This window comes from Drosophila gunungcola, assembly GCF_025200985.1.
Source record: "Drosophila gunungcola strain Sukarami chromosome 2L unlocalized genomic scaffold, Dgunungcola_SK_2 000037F, whole genome shotgun sequence".
In the NCBI taxonomy this organism is placed as follows: Eukaryota; Metazoa; Arthropoda; class Insecta; order Diptera; family Drosophilidae; genus Drosophila; species Drosophila gunungcola.
This window is the reverse complement of record NW_026453164.1, coordinates 569,087-593,819: the sequence shown is the minus strand read 5'-3', so window position 1 is coordinate 593,819 and position 24,733 is coordinate 569,087. Positions and strand designations below refer to the sequence as shown.

The 24,733-nt window shown below is 41.6% G+C and overlaps 4 protein-coding genes across 16 annotated transcripts; 2 read left to right on the top strand and 2 right to left on the bottom strand.

Moving 5' to 3' along the window:
- The first annotated feature begins 421 nt into the window (after positions 1–421).
- On the top strand, positions 422–6,556 carry LOC128253486 (uncharacterized). Of its 8 annotated transcripts, none has more exons than XM_052981911.1 (5): positions 422–722; positions 2,892–3,023; positions 4,026–4,301; positions 4,957–5,550; positions 6,147–6,556. In XM_052981911.1, the coding sequence occupies exons 3-5, from the start codon at positions 4,213–4,215 to the stop codon at positions 6,412–6,414; spliced, it is 951 nt and encodes a 316-aa protein (XP_052837871.1). In that variant the 5' UTR covers positions 422–722; positions 2,892–3,023; positions 4,026–4,212; the 3' UTR covers positions 6,415–6,556. The 8 variants fall into 8 exon arrangements, with proteins under 8 accessions (XP_052837871.1, XP_052837866.1, XP_052837867.1 ...); XM_052981906.1 differs by having other exon boundaries at positions 2,873–3,023; XM_052981907.1 differs by having other exon boundaries at positions 422–955; positions 2,873–3,023.
- Positions 6,557–6,799: 243 nt separating this feature from the next.
- Positions 6,800–14,795, bottom strand: LOC128253471 (epidermal growth factor receptor kinase substrate 8-like protein 1). 5 transcript variants are annotated; one of them, XM_052981884.1, is made up of 6 exons: positions 14,513–14,795; positions 10,292–10,694; positions 10,090–10,233; positions 7,768–9,396; positions 7,265–7,447; positions 6,800–7,202 (listed from the first exon to the last, which is right to left on the bottom strand). In XM_052981884.1, exons 2-6 carry the CDS (start codon positions 10,643–10,645, stop codon positions 7,110–7,112), a joined length of 2,403 nt encoding a protein of 800 aa, XP_052837844.1. In that variant the 5' UTR covers positions 10,646–10,694; positions 14,513–14,795; the 3' UTR covers positions 6,800–7,109. The 5 variants fall into 5 exon arrangements, with proteins under 5 accessions (XP_052837844.1, XP_052837842.1, XP_052837843.1 ...); XM_052981882.1 differs by lacking the exon at positions 14,513–14,795 and adding an exon at positions 14,313–14,472; XM_052981883.1 differs by lacking the exon at positions 14,513–14,795 and adding an exon at positions 13,927–13,951.
- Positions 14,796–15,513: 718 nt separating this feature from the next.
- LOC128253482 (KRR1 small subunit processome component homolog) lies at positions 15,514–16,727 on the bottom strand. Its single transcript, XM_052981899.1, has one exon. It carries the CDS (start codon positions 16,645–16,647, stop codon positions 15,607–15,609), a length of 1,041 nt encoding a protein of 346 aa, XP_052837859.1. The 5' UTR covers positions 16,648–16,727; the 3' UTR covers positions 15,514–15,606.
- Positions 16,728–17,354: 627 nt separating this feature from the next.
- Positions 17,355–24,447, top strand: LOC128253468 (serine/threonine-protein phosphatase 1 regulatory subunit 10). 2 transcript variants are annotated; one of them, XM_052981874.1, is made up of 6 exons: positions 17,355–17,452; positions 18,267–18,493; positions 18,568–18,665; positions 18,735–19,009; positions 19,166–20,545; positions 22,317–24,447. In XM_052981874.1, exons 2-6 carry the CDS (start codon positions 18,491–18,493, stop codon positions 24,053–24,055), a joined length of 3,495 nt encoding a protein of 1,164 aa, XP_052837834.1. In that variant the 5' UTR covers positions 17,355–17,452; positions 18,267–18,490; the 3' UTR covers positions 24,056–24,447. The 2 variants fall into 2 exon arrangements, with proteins under 2 accessions (XP_052837834.1, XP_052837835.1); XM_052981875.1 differs by having other exon boundaries at positions 17,358–18,200.
- The last annotated feature ends 286 nt before the right edge of the window (positions 24,448–24,733 follow it).

Sequence of the window (24,733 nt, the reverse complement as noted above, 5' to 3'; positions counted from 1 at the left end):
TTCTGTTTTTGGACTCTCCCTCTCGCTCTGGCTATACCCTTTCATAGGGTATTTTAATTTTAGTCAAACATTTGCAATGCCCTCTAAAGTATATATATTCTTGATCACGTTTGTCCGTTTGTCTGTCCGTCCGTTTCTCAGCAAACTAGCTACCTGAATGAAAATTTCCCAAAAGTTGTCTTTTCGCTGGTGGTGTATAAGTCGGAACTATATCAAATAGCTAAAAAAAAAAAACAAAATATAAAAATTTGTTTTTTAATTTATTTGAATATACTTCAGATATAGTAATGGTTTCAAAAATCAGACAACGATAAGAACGATCGAAACGTAAACCTAAAACGTATAAGATTAGAAAAATAAATATAGTCGTTTTATAAAATTTTGAAAATTTGTAATAGCTGCAAGGGTATACAATCATCGACCAACCGAAGTTTGCTTCCTTTCTAGTTCTCCTTCGCATTCGCACCTGTACAGGTGAGATATCGCCAGCGATCGACGATACTTCGTGGGCCGCCGCCATCGGGAGCTGGCGTTTTAAACTTCACCGTCAAATCCGACGATTCAGTTACGTTTTGAATCGCGACAAGTGCATATAGTGCCACCATCGATCTCCGTTCTTGTTGAGAAAAAGATATGGTTTCAATATAGTGTTCAGTGCCTACGTGTAACAAACTCCTTCAAAAAAGGGGCAGCGAATTACTTGGGCCAAGGGAATGCAAACTGTAATTGCAATGCTAAAAGTTTGTTCGTTTGGCTTAAGTTATTTTCATGTCTGATTTAAACGCCACGTGGTGGAGATCGGTTGTAGTTCTAGTTCTATATAATATGCATACTCAAGGAAGTGTTTTAGAACCTGGAACTAATGCGGTTATCAATGGATATCTAAAGTCTACTAACGAGTTGGCAACGGCGGGTTTGTTTTACACTTGGCGATTTGAAGTGAATACGTCATCAGGTGAAAATCGGCTTTAAATTGGAATCAGAACACCTGAAAGGCAATTCCTCGAAAGCCCTATCAAACAGAAATGGTTCTTTCATTGATCGGGGTTTGATAATTAAACTGGTACTGATACTGATACTGGTACTACTGATACCCAAAAAAGCAGACGCCACCAAAGGGGTGAAGCCGGTCGATTAGCGATTGCCGCCACATTCGGCTTCTGTTTGCTTCTTCGATTCGAATTCGGGGATTCGAAATCGGGTTCGGGTTCGGGTTGGGTATTGGTGCGCTGGCATGGACTCTCGGTGGCCATAAAGCCATTATCACCTGTATTGGTTGTACGACTTGCGGTTCCGTCGGCAGTCCCGCGACCGTAAAATCTGATTTCTGTAGACGTGTCGTCGCTCACCCCGAACCGATTCGATACGGCTGGGAAAAATGACTTGGGAGCGAGATAAGAACCCTGGAGAAGTGCACAGAAAGAAAAGAGGATATGATAAGGTTGTCAATTTAATAGGTTGTGCACCGTATTCCCAAATATCGATTAAAACTTGTCCAAACTGTCTAGCGAATAACAAAAATATAAATTTGATATTATAATATCAAAATGATATAAATATAATATTAACTTAAAATTTTTTTTAATTTTTCGTAATTATTTTGACTTTTAAATATCAGAATTAAATGACAATGATATAAATAAATATTATACCAGTTGAATATAATAGTAATATCATAAATAAAATCAAAGTTTTCCTGATGCATAGAAAAAACAAGAAACGCCAGCAGAACAGCAGCAGGAATCGAACCTGTACCTTTTTGGTTTCTTTTTTTTGTAATAAAAATAAAAGTGAGATTAGATTGAAGAGTAAAATATATTTATTAATTATATCACTCACTCAACAATAAAATATGAACTATATTTCTTTTTGGCCTGTCAAGATATAAAAAATTAAAATAGAAATTTGATCCCTGCGGTAGGGTTTAAAAAGAATTCTTGGGAGACAACGTGGCACCTTTGTAAGGTAAAAAGGTAACCGAAACTGATAATTGTGCAACGTATACAAACCTTGCTCGCGTTGCTCCACTTGCTTTCGGGTTATCAGTTGGAGTGACAAGCGGAAATTAAAGTTGAAATCGACACGATTACTTCATTAGTTGTGTTTGGAAAAGACTACCAAACAAGTGGGCGGGGGATCAGAGGTCAGAAAGGAGTTGACAAGGTCATCGCGGGATGTTTATACATTCGGCTGTCGGAGCCGATTGATGGATTGGATTGTCAGTGGCCATAACTAACCAATTAGCAATTTGCCATTCGTAGCAGGCAAAGCCAGGCACATCATTGAAAGGTTGGATCTGGTGGGTGGTGGGTGGTTGGTTTGGGTGGGAGGCAACTCAGGGTGTGGGTGCACCAAGGTGAAACGCAATCAGAAATAAGTGAGCCGAGCCAAGTCGAGTTAAGCTTGAAGACTTGGACCCAATTCGATCAGGTGCAAGCGACAGAAACAGCGAAGGAAACATAGACAAACAGAGGCCACGTATTCGGCGCGGGAGTACAGTAAAACCATAAAAACTGGACAACACGGTCCTATTTTAAGACAAATTCTTGTTTAATGACAATCCTAAAATTGGATAAATCAATGTTTGCGCTTACTACAACATATTGGTATTCTGGGTTGTAAATTAGGTTTTGCCTGAATTTAATGGTAAACTGCTTTGGTTAAAAATGTTATTGGTTTTTATATCAGCAAAGCTCTTAATTTTTGTGTGCCTGAATTTTGAATGGAACTCAGTAGAAATTAACATTAAGTCTTAGAGGTAAATTTTTTATTAGAAAGAAAAAAAAATAATTTAAAAAATAAGCAAATTACTCAAAATTGTTGTGCGAAAGTTGATTATTTAAATTTGAGTGAACAGTTTTTATATTTATAGAAAATACCTGACCATCCAGAGGACCTTTTGCTGTATAAGGATAAGTGTGGAACCCTGAGGAGATGTCATTGGTTTGGACGTAGACGAAAGCGAAAGCAAAAGGTGTAGACGCAGACAGAGACGGAGACAGAACTTCAGCGAATATGCCAAGGTACGTCAAAAGAAATGAATTACCCGGACTGAAGTCACGGGAGGAATGAAGGGCTAGTAGAGAAGTGCTCCAGGCCGAGGGCCGGCCCCCAAGTCGCACTTTACTGCAAATGCAAAAACTTTAGACAGGGAATCAATTGTTGTTGCCTTGTTTTATTTCGCCCAAGACACGCAACAACAATGGAACCGTCAAAAGGGAAAGGTTAAGATGGAGAACACGTCGAGAAGAAAAGGAAATTTTTATAATCTCTTGACTTGACCTGGATTATTCGATTTTTATAAGTAATACTTTCCTATCTTTAAAATAGTTGACTATAGTTTAAATAAGCCAAGTCTGTCAACTTGAAAACTTTCAAAATATTTTCAACTAACTTTTCGAACTTTATGACTTGCCAATATATATAATATGTATCAGTAATATTTATTATTACGAGTAATAATTTTTACGATCCTAAAATTATTTTGTGGTTGTTAAAAGATTTTAAGTTGGAATCATAAAAGTTTTTGTTATATCCGTAATATTGCCTTAATATTATATTAAATGTAGTTTTATTTTACTAGTGTTCGGGGTAAATTGAGTTGGAATAGTATTCATTATAACTGCAAAAATGTAAAGATGTTTTCGAAGTATTGTTTCAAAATTATTTTCTTTTTTCTACAAATTTGAGTTTAGTTTTTCTCTCAGTGCCGCGAGTAACTAGCAACAAATGGGCAGTCAGCAGATGGGGGCGTGACAGCAACCGTGAAAAGAACTCGAGGATGACAGTTATGGGTTACAAAGGCAAGGATTGAATCAAATAAATAAACGCGCAAGGTTCTCGTCATGAAGCGCAGCTCACTGGGTCTGATATTTGGGGGTTGCCTGGCGATTTATACAGTTTATATGATTCGATTGAACGGGTTGATGGCTTCTAGATGGGAAATGGGAATGGAGAATGGAGAATGGGGAATGGGGATAACCTTACCACGTCCACGTCCATGTCAAGTTTGCATGCGGCTGCAGGTAATTCCTCATTTCACCCGCTTTACATAATCACAACAAATGAACGAGGAAAGGCGACGGATGGCGAATCTATTAGCATAAGGGCGCATAAAACGGCGCCGTAGCTGGATCCTAGCTGGAATCCAATATCCAACAAGGGTACGGATACGGATTCGTTGAGTCAGTTGCAGTGGAACCGCGAGCCGCGATGAACGTGTGGAAGGCAAAGGTCCTAACGGAGGTGCCGTTCGGTCATGTCCTCATAGTCAGTGGACGCGTCAAGCCCCATCCAAATAAGTACGAAAAACATTCTTATTTTGGGTATTTTCGGTACTCGCTAAGTAACGTGGAATGGATTTAATATCAAACCGATCTGCATATTCAGTTATATACAGTTTGGTTTGGGATTAAATTTATATCCAAACGAAATGGTTAAATATGATTTGGACCAAAAAAATAATGAAAACAAGAAGGTGTCTCAAGTCTTTGATAATTACTGGACTATTTAACAAGCTTATTCAAAATAATTATATTTTTTTATGCAAATAAAAGTGGTTATTGATAAACCAACCAATAAAGTTTTGATGCAAACATACCTATATAAGCGATTATTGATAAAAGCAATACAATTTGTTTGCAAATATAAATGTTTAATGACAAACCAATAAAAAATAAGTGTTAATAGATTTTAATATTGGGTTTAGTTATTGAATTTCAAAAAATTACTGCAAATAGAAAAAAATGTTTTTTTAATTTGAATTGATATTTGTATGTCTAATCAGATCCTGGTCGACAATTTGGACTATAAATTAAAAGTAACTAAAAATTAGCTAACTACATAAATTTTAAAATCAATAAAACAAAAAAAAAACGGGTACCGAGAACCTTAAAGTTTACAATTTGTACCTCAACCACAACACTTCATACAAATCTCCTTTCGATTTACGGACAGAATATCTCTGGACCTCACGGACAATGTGAATGCGCAGAACGAGAGCGAAACGGTCTTCCTTAAGATCGAGGCCAATTTCCGCGAGGGTCAGATCATCCGGAGCATGTTCCAGCCGGGCGAGGGATGGCAGCAGGAGGAGATTTCAAAGAATTGGAAGTGTGACGGACCGAAGAATCCACTGCAACCGGGTCAGAGTTTCACTTTCCGAGTGGCCGTACTGCAGCGGTGCTTCGAGATCTACGTAAACGATCAGTTGTACGGATCATTTGAGTTTGTCAAGTTTCCCAAGCAGATAAACTACGTGCGGGCTTACGGCGACTTTGAAAAGATCACCCAGTTCCATCACCGCATGCTCTTTCCGCTGGTTTTCCCGAGAACTCTCATGTGCCCGGATAAGGTGGCCTTCCAGAGCGATGTGCCCCGGCGATATGAAACCGGAACCGTGGTTGCGATGGAATGCATCGCCAAAGGGCCACCGACCACGGAGTTCTCCATTTGTTTCCAGTGCAACGACACCGGAAGGACAGTACTCCGTTTTCATGTGAACTTTGACAGGACAACGGTTTCACGAAGTTATCAACGCGAAGACAACAGGTACAGTGAACTCACAGAAACACTACTTTTATATTCTTGTATTCTTTTTAAATCAGCCCAGTGCTTTCTTACTCACATCCTCTAAGAACCCTATGCATTTTAAAAGTTATTACTGACACTTGTAAATATTTTAAGACATAATTCATTTTCTTATTAATAGAAGCATCACATTCAATTTAAAATCTAGTGATGTTTAAAAAATAAAAATGATGTTGATGCTGTTAAGTTTATTCCTTGTCTTACTGACATGAATGCAGCCGATGCATCGTTTACAACCAGCATAAACATTCATAGCCAATACAAGTTTTATATGCTCTTTACCTTATTAGTCAACATTTTTTTTATTTAGTTCAGCTACGCTTTTAGTGAAAGTCAGAAAAATAGAATTTTTAAATCCTCTAAAAATGCCTTGCACTTATTAAATGGATTTCAGTTTTTAGGTATTTTTTAAATTAAAGTTATTTTCTTATTTTTAAAAGTCTTCAATTCAATTTATTAAATTATTAGAACGACTTGATATTTGTCCTAAACCTAGCCTTACTGACATGAATGCACTCCTTACCTGTTTTAACGAAATTCCTTTTTCTTTATTTCAGCTTCGCTATTAGTGACGAGGAGACCGAGGGCGAATTTCCATTTGTGCGAGGAAAGCTGTTCAAGATCGCCTTTGGCCTCGGGGATCGTGCCTTCCTGATCGCCGTTAATGGTCAGTACTTCACCTACTACAATTTCCCGGGACGCCCCTTCTCCATTTCCACGCTGAAGTGCTTTACCAACGAGGTGGGCGATTTTGCCGTGAGGAGCATGGAATACCACTCCGATTCGCCACTTTTGGCCCGCGTGGAGAAACTATCCATCATCTAATCGAAGGGATTTCCTGGAATCTAACAAGATTGTTTCGAATTTTCGTAGAAGGCTCTTTGTTCAATCGTTGGCTTTGATCACCCTACAGCACCAGTTAACTTCTTCTTGTGAGCATCCAAATAAAGCAAAGCAGCTCTCCATATCTTTGTGTTTTTGTTAACTTAGCTAATAGTAAAGATCATTGGAATTATTAAGCCCTCTTATAACATAATTATTATTTTATCGACTTCATCATGATCTAACATTTTATATATATTCCTTATGATGGTGAGTAGCCAAATTGTTCAGTGTCAAATAATTTTGCTATGCTTTAGACATGGTTTCCTATGAAACGATGTCCTTTTATCGCAATCGACCTTATCATTGATTACAACAATCAGAGGGATCCTTTGGATATAATTTTATTAAAACAAATTATTGCCGTCGCCTCCCTTTTTCATCATCATCTTGATCAGCATCAGCTTCAAGTCAACAGTTCCAATCTGGAGCTCCACTTAGGTTAGTCTTAAGGTTAGTTATAGTTTGCACACTCTCCTGCGAGCAAGTGCAAAGCATCGGAGCTAATCCAATCGGTTGGGGATCAGGACTAGCTTCCTAGACGGGACTGCTGATGTCTGGTCTCTCTCTCTAATGCTACGGATTCTCACTACGGATTATATGTGTATATGTATGTGGTAATCGTATATCGATCGATCCTAGAAGTAGCGGAACTCGCCCTTCTTGCCCAAATGCTTGCTACGCATCATGTCGGTGGGATCCGGTGATCTTTGCTCCATGACTGCGTTGTCCTGGTTTGTAAATATGTCATTTAGTAAGCCATTTAACAAATACAATTGAAAGGAATACCCACCCCGGATCGCAGTTTGTTGCCCGAGCCTGGAGGACCCGCCTGTCCTGGCTGCTGTTGTTGCCCGTAGAACTGGGCTCCATCGCCATCGCCGAAATTGAAAGGGGTAACGATCGTGTGGGGCACATGGGCCACCTGTCCCCGCATGTTGCGCGCCTTCCACCACTTTCGGGTGTCGTCAAGGATCTAAAGTTAAGGGGAAATAATACAGTTTTATTTATTTATTTGTGCAATATTTATGCAATGGAATAAAATCTGGTCTTAAGCCTTTTATAAGTATCATTTTTTGACGGTAAATCGAAATTTATGTCTTAATAATGCATTGAAAATAGAAAATAAAAAAATATTAATAATTAGATTGGTTGAGCGGTTTGTTAATAGAATAATTCATAAAAACATTAAACTCAAATGCTAAAACACAGCCTTATTGGTTTATGCAAAGCATTGATTATTAGATTTCAGTGTACAGTTTTACATACGTATAAATTTAAGAAAGCATTACGAACCTCTAGATATTCTCCCCGCATCACGCTGAGCTCCTTGTCGTTGTTGGCGGTGCGTGGATAGGTGACCAGCACAATCTTGGCACCCGCCGCCTGCAAATCCTCCAGCCAGGACTCGAGCATCTGATCGTCGCTGACATTCGGTGGACCACCCCTTCCTCCTCCGCCGCCGCCGCCCAATTCAGAAGAGGGTCCTGGACCAGAGCCACCGTATCCATTGCCCCCGGAACGAGATTCCCGCGTATGCAGATTCTGCAGACCAGCTGTGATGGCGCTGAGGGTGGGACCCGGTCCTCCTGGTCCTCCATGACCGCCATGACCATGTGCTCCGCCCCTTCCCTCAATCGAGTCGAAGGAAAGCTCGCTGCGGGTGTTGAATTCAGAGGCGCTGATGGCTCCCGCTCGATCTCTCTCGCGTTCCCTTTCTCTCATCACATCATTGCCATGGTGGATGGTATACTTTTCAATGCCCATGGCCATGTTCATCCCGTTCCCCGAGTCGTAGTCATCGTACCCACCGCCGCCTCCTCCTCCTCCTCCACCACCTCCACGACCATTTAGTCCAGATCCCGCTTGAACCTCCAGTCGGCGCTTGCTGACATGAGCGGGCGGGGAATTTGGTGGCGGCTCCAGCTCATCGTTGATCAGGTAATCGGGTGACCAGCCATCGAGGAAGACCGGATGATAGGAGCCCACATCGTCCTTCCACTGATCGCGCGGTATGACCCAGGCATCGCCCAACGAACGCCACAGCTCCGTCTCCTTGCTGGTCACACAGTTGATGAGCAGGTTGATGGCCTCCCTCGTGAGCAGGGGATTCACCACGCGTGCCGGCAGCTGCGACTCATAGTAGGTGTCACTAGAGGCCTCCACGATCAGGGCCAGCGGTGTGAACAGAAAGTGCACCAGCTCGGGGGCATTCGGGTCGTGGATGTGCGCCTTCAGCTTGGCCAGAAGGTTAAACGACAGCTTAAATTTGGCGAATATGTCCACGAATTCCTTCTCGTGCGGCGGCCGGGTTCTCAGGGTGAGCAAACCCTCGCCCGGATCCCTTTTCTTGGACTTGCGATTGCGACGACGCCGCTCGAGTTCCCGCGAAGCTGCAGCCGCATGTTGAAGTCGCGCTATGAACTTCTCAATGTCATCGAAACAGTGATTTAGTACGGCCACATCGCGTTCGTATTTCTCGCTGGATGTGGAGCTGGTTTCATCGCGTTCCGCTCCTCCGCCTAATCCTCCTCCTATACCACCATGTTCCGAGTCCGTCTCGCCACCGATGTGGGCTACATCCTCGCCAGAAACTCCAACCACGCCGGCCCTCATTCCGTACTGCTCCACGCTGCTGTTCCTTTGGTGCATTTGATGGTGATGGTGGCTCTCACGCTCACGCTCGCGATCTCGATCCCGATCCCGCTCCCTTTCCCGTTCGCGCTCCATCCGCTGCTCCCTGTGCTGGTGCAACTCCACGCGACTGTGCGACGACGACGAGGAGGTCTTGCTCATCATCATGGCCATGCTGGACGCCCCGCCTCCCGAATGCGTGGGCGTGGCACCGCGCTGCTGCGTGATCATCTTGCCACTTCTCAGCTGCTTAAGGTCCTCAACCAGATGAACAGCGGACACGCTTTGTGACTGTAAGAAAAAAAGGTGCAATCAAAGGGTTATTACATGTAAAATAAAGAGGATTATGGGATCTTAATACAGGGTATCAAAACCTTTTGAAATTAACTTGGGTTTACAGAGCAGCGGTTCTCAAAATTGGCATATTTCGGTGCCCCTACCAACATAATTAATAAAAAAACAAGCACAATTTTAACGAACATCAGTTTAAAGTCGATTATTCATTTGGATTAGCGATGAAAAAAAAACTCAATGTAAGGCGTGAATACCTCTGATGTAAACAAATAAAAGAACGTTTAAAAATTGTTGACAATAAAATGCATTAAAATTTAAAGAGCTTTATCAACAAAATGGTTTGTACTGAAATGAGTAACAACCTCACACTGATAACATATGTAAAAGTAAAATTTATTTTTTTGCGATAAGTGCAGTGACCATTTTTAAATTTAACTGGATTAAATATGTACACTGTACATATTATGTGTCAACCGACCAGTGACAATCTTATGTCAAGTTTTTTTTTTTTTTTTTGCGCAATTTAAACAACATCAAAGTTTAAGATTACATTTACTGAAAATAAGCTACAGTAAATTTTGGAATTCTAAAACAGCTTTATTAATTTCGTTATTTCAATCTAGAATAGCTTTGCTGTTTAATAAATTTTGGATTATTGTACAATCTTAAAATAAGAATTGCAATGCTCACCTGGAAAATGTGCATCTCGGAGCGGGAACCACCGCCTCCGGACACGATAAAGACCAGAATGTTGTTGTACAGCTCCATGGCGTCGTTGGAGGTGAAGGCGGTGGGCTCCTGGACCAGGGAGGCTGGAAATCTTTCGATGATGTTCTGGAAAAGAGGGATTTCGATTTGCTAAAGGCCTAAAAAGACTATACCCCGGACTTACCCCCGTTTCGTAGTCCATGATGAGCACCCACTGGTAGTCCAGACAGAGCTGCATCTTCTGCGACCAAATCCCAGTGGTCTTCTCCAGCTGAAGGAGTCGTCGCATTCCGTCTGCGGGATACACAATGCCCGACTCCTTGTTCACCGTAAAGGTGGCCAGGTGCTCCAGCAGGTAGGTGGGCTTGTCGTGCAGATCGCTTTCCATCCGCTCCCGCTCCTCGCCACCGCCACTGCGATCATCTCCGGAGTAGTCTCCACCTCCTCCTCCGCCACCACCTCCATGGGCACCGCCTGCTCTCAAGCTTCCACTGCTATTTCCGGCACTGCCTCCTCCATTCGAATGATGGTTCACCATAGTGTCTCCCAATCCTGTTTCAGGCTTGCTTCCACGCCTGAAACTCAGTCTGCAAAATAGGAAAAATTATGCTTAGGATACTTATATGCCAGCTAAAGTTAAGCTATTCATAAATAATTATGTTGGGCTTAAATATTTTCAATACCAAAACAAGAAGTAAATTTGTATTACCGTTTAGAAAGTCGTTTGAACATCACTTAAATGTCTCTTTGGTTTACAAGTAACGTAGCTACTACTTTAATGAATTCTGCTTCATTGGAATAGAATTTTCAGTTATAAATTACGAAATATAAATTTTAAATGTTTGTATTTATTTTTGGGTGTCAGAATTCTAAGTGGACTTCAAAAACATGTTTAACTTGAATTAATTCCTTAATAAAGAACACAGCCAAAAATCCGGCTTTTGTTTTTTTTTAGATCGCAGATATTCTGTGTGCATTGGGAGGCTGCCAAATAAGAGTTTCACATTGACACATGAGTTTTTAAAGGGTGTGGTCTGCGTTCCCAATTTGGTTTTCTCAAGATCTTAAAATTTGCATGGACCAACAACAATTGAGCTTTGGAAATGTATAAAATCATATTTTGTATTTCTACCGTGCAGCTAAAATTTAGATAATCCCTCAGTGTTTTAAGATTTTCTCTCAGCTCCCCCCTAAAACCCCCTAAATCCTCTGATATTGCGCAGCCAATGAGACTCTGACTCAGACCGCATTCCACACAGCCACTAACGTTAAAGCACATACACTTGAAAGCGATCCGCACATGGCCGCAATTATTCTCAAACTTTAACATTTCGTTGTTGGCTTGGATCAGCATTGGAATTCAAAAATCGCGCGAGTTCCCCGGGTTTGCCTCTTAACTGATTGTCTCCACTTTGGCTACACAGAAAATAATATTTGGCTAGTTCTCAAGGCCGCTGAAAAACCAAAGCTAAGGTGACATTTTACATTTGGACAGCAAATAATAAGCAATACAATTAAAATGTTTCCATAATTTAACAAATTAAGCCAGTTTATCATTTTAAATAATCCTAACAATTTAGGGTCTTAAGATTTGACATTTGAAGACTTCCTTATTAAGAAATTTATATTTATAAAACAGGTAAAATGGAGGATTTATTTGATCCTTAATAATGAATCCTTTCAGCTTTAACACAAGTTCCTAAAACCAAATTTATAATAAAATCAAAATCGGGCTTAAAGTGATCTTAACATTTTTCAATCCTTCTTGCATTAAGCTTCAAATGCTCTTAGCTGTTTTCTTATTTAAAAATAATTAAAAAAATCGAAATCGGGCTTGAACTGATCTTAATATTTTTCTGTGCAGCAGATAAACACACCTGCAAAAACACACACATGTGAAACTGAGATTTGCAAACACACTCTCCCTCGCTCTCTCTCTATCTCACTAACGAACAGACACTATAGCTCAGCCGCTCCCTCGACTCAAGCAACAACTGTTCCCCTGTTTTAGGCTGGGCTCAGGCGCCGACTGCGACGCCAACTGCGCAGTCAACGGCGGCAGAGACATTCCAATCTACACATAAACAAATTCATAGGTCAAATTGAACGAAAATAGTTGAAATATTTGATATTCAGCACACACAAAAAAATATAAGATCTAAATCGAAAGAAAAGTCTTTTATACTTTTATAATTAGTTATTACTTATAACTTTACATTAGAAACAATCTGATTAAAGGTTCCAGCAAATATAGTTTTAAAATTTAACAAACTAATAAGTAAATTCATCAAGTTAAAAAATTAAAAATCTTTCTTCCTGTGTACCTATATGCCAGGGGCGCAGGGTCAAGGGGAGGGGGATGAGTACTTGCAACAGGTGAAAGAGAAAACTGTTTGGGGGGTCAGCTATAGTACACTATCTTGCAAACGATGTTGCCCAAAAGGAAATCGCAGTAAACAAACTAATCCAAATGCATATAAACAGAAAACATTGACCCACTACACCCCTGGAAAGTCTTTATTTTTGTTACGATGCAGAGCTGTGTTATATTATCTCGGTGTTTTATTTTTTGTACAAGCCCCAAATTGCATCATACTCGTGGAATTTGACAGCTTTGTGTTTTCGCTCTTTTTATTTTCAGCAGCTTAGGAGGCAGTGACGAAACGCGATAAACATTATCGCACTTGAATGAAGGCGAATGTGTAAGGCTTAAGTTTATTTAGTTTTTTAACTAGTTTTGGTATCAAAATAAGAACCAGAAACTTAGCCTTGTTAATCTCGTTCTCTTTTAAGTTAAAAAAAATTTGGCAAAAAAAATTATTTTTAGAAGAAGGTGTGCACCTAGTTTAATTAACTGTTAAAATACAATTGTTCCCAAATTCAATGCACCATATTTCTAGGGTATATAAAAATACACAGTGCTTTAAAAAATCGAAATTTTACAAGAAACAACTTAAAATGTTCTCAGTATAAATATCTTAGATATTCGCAAAGAAATTTAAAACACCTTTACCCGTAGTGGAATACTACTACTAACTTCATTCAGGTGAAGATAATTAATTGAGGCCTGATAACCATGAGATGGGAATTAATGTCTCAAATAATTCAGACAGCACGGATTTAGATAAAAAGGCGGTGGTTCGTTTACTTATTTTACTTTTATTATCGCGCATACTTTTTGGTAGCAAAGGAAAAACAACAAACAACAATAGTTGTTTTTGCTGTTCTTTGGGTGAAAACCAGCTTGAGAAGGCAGGGGGCTGGGAGGGGAGGGGAAAGGCGAGACATCGACACCCTGATCTACACTATTGCCGTCCCCCTCTCGCGCATGCGTGGCAGGTTGACTGACGTCTGAGTATCAGTGTGTGCGGCTTGAAAAGGTATTTGTCTCCGTGTCTCTTTTCCTACGCCCGCCACCAACCACCCCCCTCTCATGTTGCTGCAACTTAAGTTTTTGACCGACCGCATTTTTTAAGCTTTCTTTTCCACCTGTTTTCCGATTTCCTCTCTCACTTTGCGCAGTTGATATTTTACGAGTCTCTCACATGCACACACACAAAGCCACCTCCAAGCCGCACTCACACAGGTGAGGCTTTACAGCAATATGCGTGCGTAAACATACAGTGGTTACTTGAAATAATAAAGTTATTAAACAAAAGTCCCGTATCGAGTAATGAAAAACAATTTTAAGCATTCATCAATACTGTATAGAAGTAAACCCTTGTTGCCAAAAACTTTAATCAGGATGTTTTTAGCCGGTACTGACAAGCCTGCATATAACTTGCATTGCAATGGGTTTAAATAAATTAGAAAGCTTACCAGTCTCGACAACTTTATGTAATCTATAGCAATTTTTACCGATCAGTTCATAATTTCATAAGGCATATTTTTAAGCCGCTCACTTTTTAGAGTTATTAAATGTTAAAGGTCTCACGTAATCGAAGGTTCACTATTTAAAGGTATCACTGTATGTACAAAAGTGGGAGCGGCGGCAGGTTTCGTATTGATTTTCAACGCTTTTGTTCAATTCATTCACTAATTCACACATACAGGCTTAATTTCGCTATGTACAATATTCTAATTGACCGCATTTTCCGGTGATATGTGTGATAAAACCGTATATACATACGTATGTGCATTCCCTTCACACTCACTCGCACTACAGGTATGGATATCTCGTTAGCATTTCGATATCATCCTCTCACCTGGCACATTCTTTTTCTAATTAGCACGAATCCGAATCTCTGTCACGTTCACCTGGTATTTTAACTGGTTTTCGTTTTATTTTTGGCTTTAGTTTTTTAACTGCGATCACTGGAGCATTGTTTTATTTTTTAATTCAAACATTAAAAGTAACTGTTGTTCAGCACTTAATCCTCTCTTCTTCTTCCTACTCCTTCTTTACCTGTCTTCGCCGTTTCTTTCTGTCTTTTTCTGGCCTCCGCCTTTGGTGTTGTGCCTTCTCGCTCCTCGTCGATTTTTATTTTTAAGTCGGCTTTCTTTTGCTCCGTTCTTTTTGGTTCTCACAAACCGTTTTCTTCTTTTTTGCTGTCGCTTGTGGAAAACAAACGTACGAATAACAATAACCCCGGAACGTAGTTGTTTTTGTTGTGGCTTTTCAGTCGCCGTATTTGTTGTTTTTGTCAAACGCACGCGAGCGTTCGTCCGCTTCTTAAGCGCGTTTAGTACATGTCAGTTCAGTTGGTACGAAAAAATCGTACTAACTTGGCTGACTCGTAGCAGGGCTGGGAAAATTTATCAAAGATATCGATAGTTTTTGAAAAATATTAAGTTTTTTATCACGATTTTTTTTTTTAGCTAATCATTGGATTATCGATATTATTATTTATATATGCTAATACTTCTTCTTTAAGGCCGTGAACCCAAAGAAATTATTCCGCAAACCTTATGTGTGCCTCGTTTGAATGAAATTTTTTAGGGTCCTACTGCGCGTTGTCCTTGAAGTCGATCACTCATACGCACTGTTGGCTTTCATAATTTATTCTTATTAGGTAGCGTTGATTTCTACGATTTGAGCGAGATCAATCTGTAGAGTTTTTTTTTTGACAAAATTAAAATTTGTAAAAGTAAATTAGGGCAACACGTAATTCATAATCCTTAGGCTTTTAAAATGACATACTAACTACACAAAAATGTATACCATAAGTTTAAAACAAAAGTGATTTAACATATGCAAAACTACGAAGCTAAAAACAAAACCATTTCAGCAATCTAGAAATTCCATGATTTCAAATATTAAAGAAAATTACGAATCCCACAAGAAAAATTATGTAAATAAAATCATTTGGTTTTTAAAACTGCATATTAGCCACACGAAAAGTATTAATAAATTTAGAACTAACATGAGCTAGTTACGATTTAAAAATTAATCAAATCAACAATAACTTTGATTTTCATTGCTTCATCTCAGCTCACAATCTTTTTTATTGAATACATCTAAGGCTAATTAAAAAACTATCAAATAGAAAAGCATCCAGATCAGCTTCTCGCCTTCTTGTTGGCCTTGATTAGCTTGGCCTTGAGGGCCTTCACATCCACCTTGCTGGAGGAGGAGGCAGAGTCCTCCACGTTCTTCCGCTTGGAGGATGAAGGCTCCTCCGTGGGCGGCACAAAGTCCTTGTTGCGGCGCTCGTCCTGCCGCTTGGCTGCCTCCTTTTGCTTCTCGCTGCGCTCCTGGTTTCGCTTGGCCTGCTTTTGCTCCTGGTTGAGGAAGTACTCGCCGCTGGCCAACTGCTTGTCCACCTTGCTCTCCGGCTGGCTGGGCGGGAATGGGGTGTACTCCTTCTTCTGCTTCTTGACCTTTGGCTGCTTGCGTTTGCTAATGTTCTTGTTCTTGAATTTGGGCAGGAACCTGGACCAATCCTCGTTGGCCAAACGCGGGTCCTTCATCAGCTCGCGCTTGATCATCAAAGCCTTAATGTTGTATATGGGATGCACATTGTTCATGGTCTCCAGGACAATATCCCTAACCTGCTGCAGGCCTTTGTAGGGACCCAAGGCAGATACAGTGTTGCCTTGCACCAAAACATAACAATCGGTGAGCAGTTCGATGGACTTCAGAGTGGCTCCATTGGGTCCTATTAAACGCTGGCGACGCTTCACAAATTTCTCCTTTTTGTGCACCAGATTGCCAATCTTAATGATATCACAGCCAATGTCATCCTGCAAAACCCGCTTTGCCTGTTCGAAGGGTACACTTCGGGCCATCAGTTTGATCATGTCCCGCGCCTTGATGATGATATAGGGGTCCCAAGTCTTCCGGCTGGTCTTCACAACCATGCTACCCTCCATTAGGTCCAGTTCCGCCTTCAGATGGTGCTCCTCCAGGCACTGTTCCACCAGCGGCCAAACTTCTTTGAGATAGCGCTCCCTGTATTTTGGAAACAGCGTGGCAAAGGAACTCTCCTCCACCATTCCGTGCGGATTGTCCTCCTGCTTAAAAGTCGGAATCTTCATGGACCACGCATTATCCACCGGCTCCGTGCTGATTTTGGTCCCCTCCGCTTCGCTGTCGCTCATATTTATGTATTTTTATATGATTATTCCTGAACAGGTATAATTTCTTGCACGCTTGATTTGACAGAGCTGCCAGATCAGCGGATAAAGGTATGAGACCTAATCACATTTTCAGTTTAACAGTATTTTTTAAGTTTAGTATTCATTTTATTTTATTATTAAAATTAATTTTGTTATTTATTTAAATAAATTTTGAAGCATAACTATTTTATATCTATTTGGTTTATTTATTTATATAATGCTAGTTCAAGGTTAAACCTTAAAGCTTATCGGCAACTAAGAGCATTTGCAATTGGCTTCCAACTCCTCTAGGATAATAATATTTTTTTAATATTAAAATAAGAGAAACATATTACAATTCTATGGATGGGTTGAGTTTTTGAAGGAAAAAGATGATTTCTGTTATATTGTCGTTGGTAGCGTTTGGTGTTAGCTGGGTTGTCGGAAAATAAAGTTTTTTACATATTATTGGGAGTTGAAAGGGCGAGTGGTCGCTGGACTGGAGCTATTACAGATTGGGCAAGAATTCTGGTGTATTATGTATACAAAATATATGGTAACTAAACCAACAAAACTTATAAGCCCTTTGATGTGGTTCACAATTTTTTAAATAAGTTTTAAAGAATTATACTAGAAGGAAAACAAAAAATTTTTACACTTGTTGGTATTTTTCAGAAAAGCAACCTCTATTTTTCATGGTATTGTTCAACGCTCAGCTAACGGTCACACGATTTTGTAAAACTAAGCCGAGCGCACGCTGGAATTTTCGGAGAAAGAAAAGTCGTCGCAAATAAAATATTAAAAAATTGTAAGGCCGATAAAATATTGTCTATACATATATTTTCTGGTAGACTCATTAAGTTCTTACTCGACCAAAGTGTCAGCGGACAAAGTCGCCAAAAAGTCAATTTTGGGGCGTGGACGTGAGCAAGATTAGCGTAAAGACAATTAATTAGCATTAAACAAAGATAAACAATACAAAGTGGCCGATATTGTAAATACTGTAATTGCTATAAAAACGCAAATTTTCTAGCATTTCATTTGGTTGCGGATTAAATTACGCATTGTGAAAAAATTGTGAAAATCAAAATGGCGTCTTTTTTGTGTGCGTGGCAGGGCACTGCCAACTTGCTTAAAATTAAGCGAAACTGAGTAGCTTTCACTTTCTGTTTTCCCAAATGTCAATCTTGGGTTGTACAAAAAGAAAAGCTGACAGTCATTCGTGCTACAAAGGTTAAAGCAATCGCATGTTTTTTTTTATAGTACGCTAGTTTTTAATTTTTGTGGATTTTTGGAGAGTGGACAGCACGCAGGGTTGCACTCGCATATCGATTATCGATAACCGCGGAGCACACGTTCGCATGTTCCCAAGTGCCTAAAAAAAATTGCGACGCGAAGAACACGTTTTCCTGCAGCTTAGCAAAACACAAAAAAAAAACAAAAATCTGCCAAGGAATTATTGGTTTACTAGCAGCTATTACAATAAATGAAAAAAACGACTCAACTGCTGGCGCCAGCAGCTGGAATTTGTTTTTACTTCGTTTTAAAAGTGAATTGTAGGGCTTCTGCATAGTTATTCCTTACGAAATCGGTTCTCAGACTTTTGTTTTTTGCTATTTTAGATCAATTTGGAAGGCTTGCGAAAGCTGATTTTGATGGAATTACGTAATCAGTGGAAATTTTGTATCCATTAGTTACGCACACCAACAAACGAGCGTCGACGCACGCACGCACCAATACACACAAACTCTCACGCATATGGTCATACCAGCACGCGTGGGAGAGAGACGGCAATAGGGCCTATAGTGTTGCCAGACCTTGTTTCTCTTGCGACAAACAAAGGAAAATGGTGAGTTTGAAAATGAATATAACAATGAACCACCGTGTCTAATTAAAGTGATTTATTTTGAAATATTTAAATAGCCTCGCATAGTGCCATTGCAATTGTTGCGGTGCCTTCGGGTGCTGTTGGACAACAATGGTGGAATTTTAAGTGCTTCGGAGGTGAAACGCATTTCGGGGTAAGTTCACCACACTACACAGCAGCGCCCCCTGGTGGCCTCTATTAATATGTTTTCTTTCCCCCACAGTTTGATGGCGAAATATTCAAAAAAATTGGTTTCGAAATGTGTTTACGTACAAATACTAAAGTCCACGAAGACCGAGTTGTTGGGTGACTTTATGGCCGTGGGCGGTTGGTCGTTGGTCTACACTTGGTTAAATGATGCCATTAGGGCGATGAATTGGCCCCTGGTTCAGGAAATCCTGGAATTATTGCTACTTTCTCCAGTGGATGTGAATCGGCTGAAGATCAATTCGGCACCCATTTTGGTCAAGGGTCTGTGCAAGGATGGCGGCAATGAAGGTGAGTTCCGTGTTCTTTTTGGTCCTGTTGTTCAGTCGTGTTTTTATCCTGTTCAATACTGTTCAGAATCTGGTTTTCGCGCCTATTTGGAGCATCCTTCTATCCATTTTTCTGCCTGGGGATTACTAATTGCCTTTCTTCGACCCCATTTTCCAGGTGTACGCATTCTGGCCAAGCGTTTGGTGGAGCAATGGCTGAAGATTGTGACGGAGAACACAAGCGTGATGATCCAGCAGCAGCCTCCTCCACAAATCGCGGCAGCAGCTCCACTTGCCGCCCCGTTGGTTGCTCCAGGACTTCCGGCGGACTCTGCCTCGTCCTCGGACAGCACGGACAGTGCCGGCGCCCCCGTCACATACACCATCACCTCGGCGGCCAATAGCAGTAATTCCAACAGCATAACCATCAAGTGGAAGCCGCTGCTCGATAAGCCAGATGATGGCGTTGAAGATGAAGCTGATCCCCTAGCAGTATCCTCATCATCCCACAAAGACAACCAGGAGGAGGATGATCACCAGGATGAGCAGGCCCATGCAGTATCTGCTGACACCAGTCTGGGGAAAAAGTCGTCCAGTTTAGATGATAGTAGTTCAGCTTCAGCGGCTTCAGAGGTTAAGTCTGGGGAGGACGTTGATAATAAGAAGCATAAGAGCGCCAAAAGCAGCGACAAGAGTAAACGGTCCGAGAAGGAGCGCGAGAAGGATAGAAAGAAGGAGAGTAGTTCCTCGAGCCACAGGTCCTCCTCATCTAGCCATAAGTCGTCGTCGTCGTCGTCTTCCTATTCATCTTCCTCTTCGAAGAGTAGTTCCTCCAAGAGCTCCTCCTCATCTTCCTCCTCCTCCTCCTCCTCCCATCGCAGTTCGAGCGATAAGCATCGCGATAAGGACAAGGCTCGCTCCAGTTCTGGTTCATCCAGTTCAAGCAAGGACCGAGAACGCAGCGGTTCGTCCTCATCCTCTTCCTCGAATAAACACAAGTCCTCAAAGTCCTCCTCATCGTCGTCGTCGTCGTCGAGCTCTGGTTCTAGTTCGTCTAAAGATCGCAAGGACAAGTCCTCGTCATCATCCTCTTCGTCGTCGAAGCAGGAGAAGGACAAAGATAACAAGCTAATGCCTCCGCCGGCAGTGGCACCAGCACCATCTGCTAGTGCATCTCCCACTGCTTTGGCCAAGGAGAGCGAGACACAGAAGCCCAGATCCATACCGATCATGTCCAGAAAGGCCTCGATTTCGATAGAGATACGCCGGGATACGGAGAAAACGGCCACGGTGAAGACGTACCAGTCCAAATTCAGATCACACGGTCTGACAGAAGAGGCACCGCCTCCTCCCTCGCGAAAGGGTTTGAAGAAACCCACTTCATCGGTGGTTCCACCGACACCAGCTGCTACTCTACTGGCTGTACCGCCGCCACTGAAGCGCCCTTCGCCGCCGCCCAGGGATTCGCCCACCGAGAAGAAGGCCAAGATCGACATGAACACCATCGCCGGACATGTGGAGCGGCCCGGAGCCGCTAAACTGATTGCGGCCAAAAAGAGTAAGCATCCGATTTCGAGAAACCCTACTAATGCTCTCCTTCTTTTCCATTCCATTTCACAGCGCTCGGAGTCTTTGGTGGTTTTTGCTTTTGTGTTCGATCGGAGTCTCGAAAGTCTCGTACTCCGCCGTATTATTTTTCTCCTCAAGGTGTTTAATTTTGCTTGGGATTGGGTCTTAAACTCTAGAAGTGTGTGGGGTTTTTGAGTAGCTACTTTGCATTTGTTATGTATTGTGGGGGCAAATCCCCTGGATCGAGATTGAATTGTAAATTACCAAAATGTGTGAGTCTAACGACGTTGTTTTCAACCGGCTGACGAAGGATGATGTCCGGAGGTCCGAGTTCGAGTTCGAGTTTGGGGCACACTGCGCATGCGCTGAAACCGAAACCCAAACCCAAAAGAAATCTCTGAGGCACAGACGATGTTGCCGCCGCGACTGCCGCTTGGTGTTAAGTATCCAAACTCTCAAATCTTGAACGTATTTTGCTTAGCTTAGCTATAAGGTATGTAGATTCCATTGGCTCGAAGCCCACTTTAAAAACTTACAAATAAAAATACGATTTCCTCTAGAAAAATACGATTTTTCTATTGAATAAAAAAATGCATTGAGCGCAAAAGAAAAACTAAAACGAAAAACTATTGACTTGAGCTGGCGGTTCTAGACGTTTGGTAGGTGGATCACCACCCCCTTGGGCATGAATCCCAGCTGCTTCGCTTTGGCCTCGATGATTGCCGTGCGTCGTGCGTCACCGAGGGTCGCCATGATTGTTTGCTCGGTTAGATAAGGGAATCCCCCTGAGTTCACCCACTCCACATATTCAGTGCATCATCATCAGTAGCACGGATGCGTCACTTTGTCGGCAGAGCTGCTCGATGAACCTAATCTGATCGCTGTGTATTGTTATGTTTGGTCGATTATAAAGCAAAGTTTTTAGTAATCTATTTCAATTAAGTTAGTCTCATATTTATTGAAAAAGTTTATAGGATCCTAATAAATATTTTAAAGCCTCAAAGATAATTAAGACCAAAAACTATTTATATTAAAGTTTTTAATTAAACACTGTTCGTAACAAATTCCACTAACTCCTGAGTAGTAAACGAGTAGTACACATTTTTTTTTTTTTTTTTTTAAGAAATTGTCTATTTAAGTCTATATTAGTTTATAGGCTTCTAATAAATTTTGTATATTTGGGATCAACATCCTTTAAGTTAAAAAATTTGATGGTAAAACAAAAAAAAAAATTCACAATCTTTAAAAATAAAAAAAAAAACTAACGTAAAATGTCAAAAATCTTAACCTTAAACAAATGTCAGTTTAAGCGCTCTTAAATAACCCTTCCGCGCAGCAGAATAGGCAAAAATCAATTCTTTTACTTTAATACAAATACTATAATATAGAGTTTTATTAGTTTCCGATCAACTTCAGATAAAAACGCAATAACTATCATTAGGAAGATAGTTGTTTATTACAAAGACTTACTTATTTTCAAAAGATGAACTATCTTATACCTTTTTACAAATTGTATAATAAAAACTTGTTAATAATTTTTCATGTTTTTAGGTTGGATTAGCTTGTTTAGTACTTACAATTTACATTAACGCCCTAATTACTCAAGTTAAGTGGGTGGGCAGCAGTCTGTTATTTTTACTTTACTTTTCTTGATTTCCAGCAAAAGCAAATACCACCAAATTGAGCAACTCCAAGCAAAAACCCCTTAACCAATTATTTAAACAAACAAATTACTAACTATTCCTTTGTTTTTTTTTCAGTTCAAACCCTGGTGGAGACCAATCTGTTTTCGGATGCATTGGCCGCCTCAATTGAGCCCAAAAAGGTGGTGAAGCGTAAGCGAAACTTTGCCAATTCGCCCACGGACAAGGACTCGCCGGTGGCACCATTGAAATTCTATCAGGACACGCTAGACGATTCGAAGAGTGAAGAGAAGTCGGACGATAGCAGCAAAGAGAACGACGATGCTCGAGGCTCTGGATCACCCAGCAAGGATACGGATGCCGATGATGATGATATTCCCTTGAAACGAGTCAAGGAGGACATCGAACAGAAGGTGCAGAAGGAAAAGGCGGCAGCAGGAGGAGAAGGAGGAGGCGAAGCGGGCAACACCTCTGATACGGCGGACGATCTGCCCGAGGAGCCGAGAAAACCAGGTCCTGGCTGTGGTCCCAACGGACCACCTGGTGTCCTCATGCTGCACCGTCGCAAGGGCCCCAAAAAGAAGCTCACCTGGCAGCCCGAGGACAAGCTCACCCAAATCAAATACTTCGAGGTGGATCGATCGGAGCGCGTGAATGTGATGAAGCAGACCTTCCTGGAGATGAAGAATCTGGAGCGATTCAGCGAGCGGGATGCGATGACGATTGCGCGCCGTGGATTCGATGACACCATGGAGCCGCAAATGGAGTGGCGTCCGCTGATCGAAGTGGACAATGTGCCCGATCACCCCAATGGCAATCTCTCCAAGCAGCGACAAGTGCAAATGGACAGGGAGGCAACCACGCTGCGAGCCCTCTACTTCTCCCCCGACATGATTCCCGATAGTGCTGCCGAGGCGGAACTGGAGCCACATTTTGCCCATGACATTCCCGTGATACCCATGGACGATTTGACTGGCAATCCGGATGCTGTCAATGACTACAGTGCCTTAGCGTGGCCGGAGCCCAAGGGCTATGCGAGCAGTTCCGGGATGGGAGCGAGCAACAGCGGATCGGATATGGGTTTCAGCGAGAATATGATGCCGGTGCTGGGTGGCGCCGGACCCAATATGATGGCCAATCCCTTTGATCCGTTCATGGGTCGCATGCCGGCTCCAGCGCCCATGTCGCACTCACCCAATCTCATGCCGAATGGACCGCCGCAGATCTGGCAGAATCAAATGGGTCCCGGAGGAGGTGTGGGTATGCCACCTGGTGTGCCGCCCATGATGAATGGTCCACCGGTTGGTGGTCCCGGCATGGACATGAACAACATGAACAATATGCCGCCGCAGAACTTTATGGGCATGCCGCCATTCGGTGGACCACCGCCACCGGGATTCAATCAGTACCCGCCCATGATGATGAATGGTCCGGGACCTGGACCTCCGGGAATGGTGGGACCCAATGGTCCTCCCATGATGAACGGTCCACCCAATGGTCCGCCCATGATGAACGGGCCACCCAATGGTCCTCCCATGATGAACGGGCCACCCAATGGACCCATGATGAACGGGATGGGACCTGGACCTGGACCCATGCAGAATGGAGGTCCCAGGAACAACAACAACAACAATCGGAATAAGAACAACAATGGTGGCAACTGGCGCAGCGGTGGCAACAACTTCCAGGACAACTCCGGCGGCGGCGGCGGCGGCAACTGGCGGTCAGCGGGAACTGGCTCCAATCGAGGCGGTGGCAGTGGTGGCAACACGGGCATCTGCAAGCAATTCATGCGCGGCCACTGCAACATGGGCAAGAACTGCAAGTATGTGCATCCGCAGAAGAAGCGCATGTAGGACTTGCCCGAATCTTCTTCGGAAGATTCAGCTGTATAGATCTCAGGCGACGCACAACATCAAACGGAGGCACTGATTCTGGAATCAAATCCCCACACAATGCAAGACTGTAGCCAGGTTAGACGCCGCCGCTGTTAGTTCGTTAGTTTATCTCTAAGTGTATATATGTATCTGATATAGTTTTGTGTAGAGCGGCAGTTTATTATCCCTAAGTTGTTTAGTCTAAGATATACGTTTAGGCAACATATTGTTGCCGAGTACTTAAACCGAAGACTCTCCTCCCGAATTTTTGTATACCCGCTCGCTAGCTTCTATATATTATGCAGATTATTCATACAGTTACGTATTTATAAGTTCATACAATTAAAGACCAAGTCATATGATGAAAAAAATATGTGTATTTCTTTAATTTTTTGAATAGGAATGTAAGGAACCGAGTATATGAATACCCTGGCATATTTTCGATTGTTTTATTGAAATAGATTAAAATGTTGCTTACCTAGGCATCGTAAATGGATAATTGAAAATTGATGACACACTAAAAAGACAAAAATGCATAAAAATATTAGATAAATGGTTATTTTTTAAAACCTATTACTAATTTAAAGAAAAACGTTAAAATATATAATGCTTTATTATATATGAAGTAGACTAAAGTAAATACGTATCCAAATATTA

What these genes read in the sequence shown, in the direction of transcription:
- LOC128253482 (XM_052981899.1), bottom strand. Translation starts at nt 16,647, where the DNA reads ATGAGCGACAGCGAAGCGGAGGGGACCAAAATCAGCACGGAGCCGGTG.
- LOC128253471 (XM_052981879.1), bottom strand. Translation starts at nt 10,839, where the DNA reads ATGTTCAAACGACTTTCTAAACG. An exon ending in TGCGGGGAGAATATCTAGAG is followed by an intron (nt 7,448 to 7,767) that starts GTTCGTAATGCT and finishes CCTTAACTTTAG; the next exon opens with ATCCTTGACGACACCCGAAA. An exon ending in GCAACAAACTGCGATCCGGG is followed by an intron (nt 7,203 to 7,264) that starts GTGGGTATTCCT and finishes TTTACAAACCAG; the next exon opens with GACAACGCAGTCATGGAGCA.
- LOC128253486 (XM_052981911.1), top strand. Translation starts at nt 4,213, where the DNA reads ATGAACGTGTGGAAGGCAAAGGTCCTAACGGAGGTGCCGTTCGGTCAT. An exon ending in GTCAAGCCCCATCCAAATAA is followed by an intron (nt 4,302 to 4,956) that starts GTACGAAAAACA and finishes ATTTACGGACAG; the next exon opens with AATATCTCTGGACCTCACGG. An exon ending in TATCAACGCGAAGACAACAG is followed by an intron (nt 5,551 to 6,146) that starts GTACAGTGAACT and finishes TCTTTATTTCAG; the next exon opens with CTTCGCTATTAGTGACGAGG.
- LOC128253468 (XM_052981874.1), top strand. An exon ending in GAGGTGAAACGCATTTCGGG is followed by an intron (nt 18,666 to 18,734) that starts GTAAGTTCACCA and finishes TTTCCCCCACAG; the next exon opens with TTTGATGGCGAAATATTCAA. An exon ending in ACTGATTGCGGCCAAAAAGA is followed by an intron (nt 20,546 to 22,316) that starts GTAAGCATCCGA and finishes TTTTTTTTTCAG; the next exon opens with TTCAAACCCTGGTGGAGACC.